This window comes from Oreochromis aureus, linkage group 7 (assembly GCF_013358895.1).
Source record: "Oreochromis aureus strain Israel breed Guangdong linkage group 7, ZZ_aureus, whole genome shotgun sequence".
NCBI classification, from domain to species: Eukaryota; Metazoa; Chordata; class Actinopteri; order Cichliformes; family Cichlidae; genus Oreochromis; species Oreochromis aureus.
This window is the reverse complement of record NC_052948.1, coordinates 10050778-10058415: the sequence shown is the minus strand read 5'-3', so window position 1 is coordinate 10058415 and position 7638 is coordinate 10050778. Positions and strand designations below refer to the sequence as shown.

Below are 7638 nucleotides of genomic sequence, written 5' to 3'. Positions count from 1 at the left end.
TGTCTGACTCATGCCAGAAGATTTTATTCTCGTCCTTTCCCAATGATCATTTCTTAGACTATATGAGAAGGTATGTAGCAGTGACTCCTTTTCAGGGTGCAGTTTGAGATCCTTGAAGTACTGAATGGGATTGTCTGCAGAAGAGGCCACCATCTCTCCATCTCCTTCTCCCTCTCTGCACTGCTCTTTTCTCCTGTCCAGTTCTCACTAGTCGTTCCTATCCCATCATCAGGCGCATCTGCTTCTTTTCTTCTTGTTGGAGAAATGAGGGTGGAAAAAGGTGTAGGGGGAGAATTTGGGAAAGGTGATGTCACAAGGTGTGAAGGATCAGAACAGTGGAAAAACTGAAGGGCCGGCGCAACAGTGTAGTACAGTAAGAGCAATGGATAGGTGGGGAGGGAGAAACAAAGAGAGAAAGGGGAAAATGGGAGGAGGGGAGGGTGAGAGGACAAGAGAGATGGTGTGTGGTTGCCAAGCAACAATTGATAACCAAATCCCCAAGCACCGTGCTTGTGCCGTCCTGCCCTCCCTCCAGGCTTGAATTACACACACACACACACGCACATGCACAAACACACACATGCACAAGCACACACAGGCACTTTGATAGATTAGGTTTAATGGTTTTGCTTTAATTATTCAATTATTCACAGGGGTGATGATACTAATATCTTAAAATATCAACAAAAACATTACTGCAGTTGTGCAAGACTTTGAATTTATATTGCAACTTTTAAAATTCGAAGCGATGTGCAGCACATCTTTAGAAATTCAATTTTATAAAACGTGATGGATGATACTGAGATTTATTGGGCTCTAATACTGTACTTTGCTGGTAATTTCACTCGTGCACTATATGTGTGAAATCAATGCAGCTGCTAGCCGAGTATTCTCCTTCATTCTCATGTGGGACAGTTAGTCTGCTTGCTGTCTGGATAACTGGTAAAGACTGTGCAGTCAAAGGCAATAATTCTCCTCTACCTCCAAATTGTAGGCAAGATGAGAGGTTTTGAGGTATTTTAAAGAGAAAACCCTGAACCTGTATATATTTGCCTGCATATGTTGTGTGGGTGGTATGCCAGTTAGTCCCTTCCATTGTTTTGTTTTGTTTTTCAAACTGATGTTATAAAAAGAACAAAAAAATGATATATTTGCTACTTAAGCTGCCCACCCGAGAGCAAGTACACACATGGTGCCTGTTTGAATAAAAAAAAGTTATCAAAATTTATTTCAAAAGACCAGAAAAGTTATTCATTTCATTTCAGTTCAATTCAATTCACTTTTATTTATATATCTATATAGTTCTTTAAAGTGTAAGCCAGAGATCCTAATACAATAATGCTGAAAAACAGTCAAACAACCCCATCTGAGCAAGCACTTGGCAACAGTGGTAAGGAAAAACTCCCTTTTAAGAGGAAGAAACCTGTTAAAGGGGAGAAAGAGAGACAAGACAAACACACACTGTGAAAGAGAGTCAGAGATTAACGATAACTAATGATTAAAAGCAGCAATTAAAGTTATGCTTTTTAGTTATCATTTGTGACACCATAATTATACCTTTTCTTTTTATTGCCTACAAAACTACTGTTTGTCGTAATTGCATCCGGTTAATTAAGGGGCAGTCGAAAAGAGCGGGAACAACGAGAGAGAGAGAGAGAGAGAGTGAGTGAGTGAGAGAGAGAGAGAGAGAGAGATAGCGATAGAGAGAGAGAGAGAGTCTGGCATCGTATTCAGCTCCAGTACCTGTTAGAGCGCTGGATGGCCGAGTGATCAGATTAGAGGTGTCAGTGTTCGTTAATCTGTGAGGGAGCGACAGGCAGCTACACGCGCTGCTTTAGCACGTCGGTTCATTCAGCGGCGGTAGAGGGGAGTGGAACAGATTGTATATTGACGTCCATCGGGGAATTTCCCCTCTTTTTTACAATGGATTCCTGCGGGGTACGAGCCTGGGTGTTTCTGTTCCTGCTGTGGCAGGACGGTTGTTGGGCATCGCAGTTTCCGACACAGCTCATGTAAGTAGGCTACAGCTCTTGTAATCCTGTTTCGATCAATTGATGTTCTGGTTTGCAGAGACCTTGTTTCAGGGAGCTTTTTTGCTTTCTCTTTTTTTATTCTCTCTCGCTCTCTCTCTCTCTCTCTCTCTAATGAAACACTCATGGGTGTATAGGCTTCATGGTGTGTGTGGGTGTGAGAGTAGGGTGGGCAGGTCATTCCATTCATGCGGTGGTCATTTTGATCAAGACAGCTTTTTTCAGACCTCTGCCTGCTCGCGTTGTTACGCTGATTAATGTTGGTTACCGTAATCAGCAGTTTGTCACCGGTGGCTTGGCGAGCCGTGACAGCTCTTCTATGAAGTTGTAGCCTAGAGGAGAGTGGCTTTGCTCGGTCCTGCTGCTTTAGCCAATAATAAATGATAAAAGTTGGCGTTTTTTCTGGGGCCCCTTATTGGCCAAGAACCAGGTTATTCTACCCTTTGAGGTTTGTCCCTCGCTATTGTAAACTGGAGTAAAACGCCCCTATTTTCTTTTCGAATATTTTTTGGATTACCAACATAATATGTACAAAAACTATGCTTAAGTATCATTTACAGGATATTTAAATTGTAATTGATAATTTATTATAAATTTAAGTAAAATCTTGTAAAAGGTGCTTCTTTTCTCACAAGAGGGGAAGGCCTCTGAGAGACATTCATTTTTCCTTGATATCTCAAAAATGTAATTTCACTTACTTCAAAAAATATTTTTGTTTGATGTTAAATTAGACAGCCCCCAGGCTAATCTATTACATCAACTCAAAACTATTTTTTTCTTTTCGTTTCGTTTTTAAAAAAAATATTTTTGTTATATATTTGTTTCGTTATATTAAATATATTTGCGCTATTCAAACATGACCAGGCCACCATCTTCTAAGGAAAGATAAAACTTGAATGAGTCAATATACTTGTCAGAAAGGAAATTTCCGGTGGTGGGGGGTGTAGAGAGGTGGGGGGGTGGTGGAGGGTATCTTACACCGGTTTACCCCAGTAATAAAATAGCCAAATATGGAGAAAAAAGTATATCTCAATAATTCCAAGTCTTTTTTCAAAAGCTGTTTAATTTCAGTATTGCATTGCTGCCAGAGCATATAATACTGAACTAATAATAATCATATGCTTATCTACAGAAAAGATGAAACTGTTGCTGAAATGCTCACTGGCCTAAACTGCTCTGGTCTGTTTAGATTTTTAGTAACGCTGCACTTTTTTACCTTGGAAGAGTGATCAGTGCGCCCACAGCAAGTGCCCAGAAAATCCAGAAGTCATTTCATTTGAAACAGACTTACTGAAATGTGCTTCACTTTTTTTGTATAGTTTTAAAAAATAGTATTTTTTTCAAGATGCTTGATTTGCATTGTGGATAATCTCCTCACTCTTATTTGTAAACTTCATTTACTGCTAACCCATACCCTTTCTGTCTTGTGTTCTTTAGACCTGCTGGCAAACTGGCCAGGTTTCAATTGTAGCGGTCCTCAGTGTCATTCAGCTTCTTCTCTAGAGACGAGCTTGTTCTTCATCTGCAGAGAAGAGCTCATCCTGTCTATAGAAAAGAGGATGAGACTCCAGCTCCACCTTCTTGAACAGCAGCAGTCCTCCTTTGGCTCAGATGCACTGAGAGGTAGAGGGCCACTCTAACCAGAATCAACAGCAGGTGAAGAACTGCTCTTGGAGATGGTGGAGCTGGAGACTGAGTGGAGATGGCATATGATTATATTGCTTAAGTTATTTATTTGTTTGTTTGTTTCTCTTCCTCCCCACCACAAATAAATTCTCCATCTATATTAAACACTGTATTAAATAATTCAGTTTCATCACCTTTGCATCTTATTGTCCCTTCCTCTTTTTTGTATACTTGCTTAAAGTGGAGGATGCTGTGGGGATTCATTTTTAAATGTCTTAGAGCACAAATTATCGACCAGATAGTCCTCGTTCTTCAAACTTCTTTCTTGCCAAATGAACTAGCAAACAGTAAGCATGAAAGTGATCAGTAAAAACATGACTGTCCTTGCATGCTTTTCTGCACGGCACATTACCAATGAAGATATTTGTGAGAAATAACTGATAAATGAAAATAGTTCCAGAAAGAAGGGAAACTAAAGAAGTTTCTTTTTTCCTTTTTTTTTAAATTTGAACTGTGCGAGCTAACGAGATATAATAGAATTATTGAACATAGGCATCATGAGCAAAAGAGATATTAAAATTAACTGTATTTTACACTCTGTTTTATTAAGTGCATCCTCCTGGATTACACTGATCAAATGGATGGAGAGAAAACATTTTCATTATGGATAAGCTGTTCTGGCAAACTGTAAACACCTGCTCTTCTGTCTCTTGTCAATCCTAAATAGCTCTGTTGTTAAAGTAGCCACTCTGGAGACAAAACATTTTACATTACCTTAGTTCTCTTCAGCAACTATTTAAAGTGAACAGAAAATAAAACTGGGGCAAAAGCTTACTTTAAAGACATCGCATGGGAGTTTTTGAATCTATTACTGTGAACCCATGTTGGCTGTGGTAGGAATATTTCACAGTTCTACTGTTTGTCCCATGGTTGTAGAAAAAAACAACAACCAAAAAAACCCCCGATTAAGGGTCATGAGGTGGTCAAGTCATTTTGATGTTCAAACCCTTAACTTCACATTAAAGCAACGTTTATTATCTAGGTCATGTTGAACAGGAACTGAATTGGCCACCTGGGTGTCAGAGGCTTCAGAGTGAGAGCAGGCACTGCAGGTTGTTTTGGTGCAGCTGGTGTTTCCATGCCTCATTCTGCTTTTCTGTCTGGACTGGACCTGCTTCAGTCTTTGCCTCTATAATGATGTGTAATTAGACTGTGGTTTAATACAGCCGCCTACCGAGATACACATCATGGGCCAGCTCATTACTCTCTCTAGTTCCAAAGTGATTGTACCACAACATCTGTCTCTCTCTTTCCTGCCTTGTCTCTCTTCCTCTCTTTCTGTTTTTTGCTCTTCTTGTGTCTGTAAAACAATGTAGGGCAGTGCCTGACCCAGTTGCCATTGGTATATGCATTTGTGTCTGCGTATGTGTGTTTAATTATCCAGCATTGTACCACAGGCTGCAGTAATCAAAGCCCAGAAACCAGAGCAGAAAAATGTTGCTACCTCAGCTTAATAACATCGACTTTATTAATGTTTATTACAGGCATCTCTGGATCACTTTTTTGATTTAGCCATTGATAACAGCCCACCTTATGATGAGTGCTAGAGTGCTAGCGCTGTGAAAGATGATAAAATGACACAGATCAGTGTACTTTGCCTTTTGATCTAGATAACAGCCCACCTTATGATGAGTGCTAGAGTGCTAGCGCTGTGAAAGATGATAAAATGACACAGATCAGTGTACTTTGCCTTTTTGATCTAGAAATAGAATAGATCAAATTAAAGAAGATGGATGATGAATATGAGAAAGCATATATATATATATATATATATATATATATATATATATATGAGGGATATATATATATATATATATATATATATATATTTATTAATAAGGTGCAACGACACCATGTTCAACCACTACAGCTTGACTGTGACTTTGCACTGATTCTACAAGTGTCTGAAAGTCTACTGGATAGATGCAACACCATTATTTCAAAAGATGTACCCTCATTTAATGATGGTGATGGAGAATGCTGTTGAAAACATCAATTCAGAACTTTCCATTTATGAGACTGGGTTGAAGCAGCAAAGGCAATAAAATATGATTTACACCAATTTCATAGCATTCAGTGACACCTTGTGCCCCAAGGCTGGGTGCATTGTCATCTAAGACAAGATTACTTCCATCAGAATAGATATACTTTTTCATAGGGAAAGGGTGATCAATCTGAACAACTTTGTATTGATTTGCAGTAAATCCTAATTAGAAAGAATATTTGATTTCAAATATGCATATAAACTGACAGATATGGCTTTGGGGTGTAGCATTGCTCTATACTATTTTCCTCTGCTGCATGAGTCTAGTGAGGTCTGTACTACTAAGACCAATTCCCTTGCATGTTGCAGTGCTTGGTTTCTGTGTATACATAAAACAAATGAGCTTTTCATATAGATTTCCAAACAAAGTGAGTAACCAAAAATTTCCACTCACCCATATTGTACTTGAAGAAGAGCACATGCACACATAGCCAACTATTACAACCAGAAATTTACACTGATAAGATTCCACAGAAGCTAAACTCAGGAAGTCAGGTGAAAGTGGCTCTGCCTTTCTGAATGCCAAATTCCTGGAAACACACATAAACTCTAAGTCACAGTTGACTTGTCTGTGCTTCAGGCTTCAAGAGCTAAGGTCCACATAAACACACACAGTGTGTAAACAGTACAGTTTTGTTATACCCAGTTAAAAATAGGATATTAAAAAGGGTCACAAAATACTTAAAGAAGTCACGCAAACCCTGGCCCATACTGCTAAATTTACAAGGCAGAGAAAATTATTAATCTCTTGGTAAGGTTATCTAATTGACAATTATTATTATGAAAAAATTAACAACTTATGACAGCAATAGATCAACACAAAATATGGGTAACAGGCCCATCAGTATAACACTTAGAATCTGTATTAGCCAATAGGCCATAGGTTCAGTGGAAATAAGCAACCTACATGTGACAAGTAATAATATTTGCAGAGTTCAACTTTCCTCAAATCACTATGGAGTTTAAGAAGCTGTACTTTTTTCAAGTTGGAGATTGAGAAGCAAAGATTAAAATCTCCTGACTTACACTAGTAAAGCTTTCCCTAAACTACTGTATTTCACATTCACTATTCCCTGTGGTATTCCCTATCTTGCAAAGTGTCTCATCTTTCTCCACAAGTGTGCTTGCTTTGAATGTTCCTCATTCACTGTGGATTTTGTATCCCTGATGCATTTTTTTCCTTGCTTTTTGATCTTCTGAACCTTTCTGTCTTGCCAACCCCCTCAGCTGTACTAAATGTCACGGTCGATGTTTTTCACGTAGTAAATTGAATGACTTTCAACACACCGCTGCAATGACAGTTTTTGAAAGTATTTTCTGAGTATGAATATCTGATTTTCAATGTTTGTTCCAGTATGTGTGCGTGTGTGTGAGTGTGTGTGTGTGTGTGTGTGTGTGTGTGTGTGTGTGTGTGTGTGTGTGCATATTGCTTCAAGGCAGCCGAGTTGTGAAATGGATGTTAATGAGAACCTCTCTATGCTATATAAACTTGTCATCATTCTCATACAGTATACATGGTAAAAAAAGTTTCTACATCATTGATCTGCAGGGTCCACGACCCCTATGGGAAGTCTGTTTCAGCTCTCTGATTAAAAAGTCCAAATCTCTGATTCTATAAGTCTCTTACCCAGTAAGTAATGGAGAGTTCAGCTGGAGCCAATGTATGTGAGGGGACTCACCCCTCTGACTGCCTTGTAATCCTCCAAATGTCCTCCACTGTCATCATCTGATAAGAAAAATGCCCGAGTAGCCTTGCAGGATCGGCTTTATCAGCCCCACTCATTACTAAACAGCAGCTCCCCTCTCAGTTGGGCACTTGTTAATAACTGGGTTGATTTTAAAAGCCAGGACAATAGGCCCCAAGGGAGTGTTGCATTC

The 7638-nt window shown here is 39.1% G+C and overlaps 1 protein-coding gene across 3 annotated transcripts in view; it reads left to right on the top strand.

The window, feature by feature from the left end:
• Positions 1 to 1756: 1756 nt before the first annotated feature.
• Positions 1757 to 7638, top strand: part of LOC116318275 (voltage-dependent calcium channel subunit alpha-2/delta-1) — a 67786-nt gene continuing 61904 nt past the window's right edge. For all 3 annotated transcript variants that reach the window (XR_005613971.1, XM_039615763.1, XM_039615762.1), the window contains exon 1: positions 1757 to 2012. Coding sequence is in view for 2 of the 3 variants with exons in the window: in XM_039615763.1 (XP_039471697.1) it covers positions 1924 to 2012 (89 nt within the window). In the remaining variant the exon portion in view is untranslated. The remainder of the gene's footprint in view (positions 2013 to 7638) is intronic.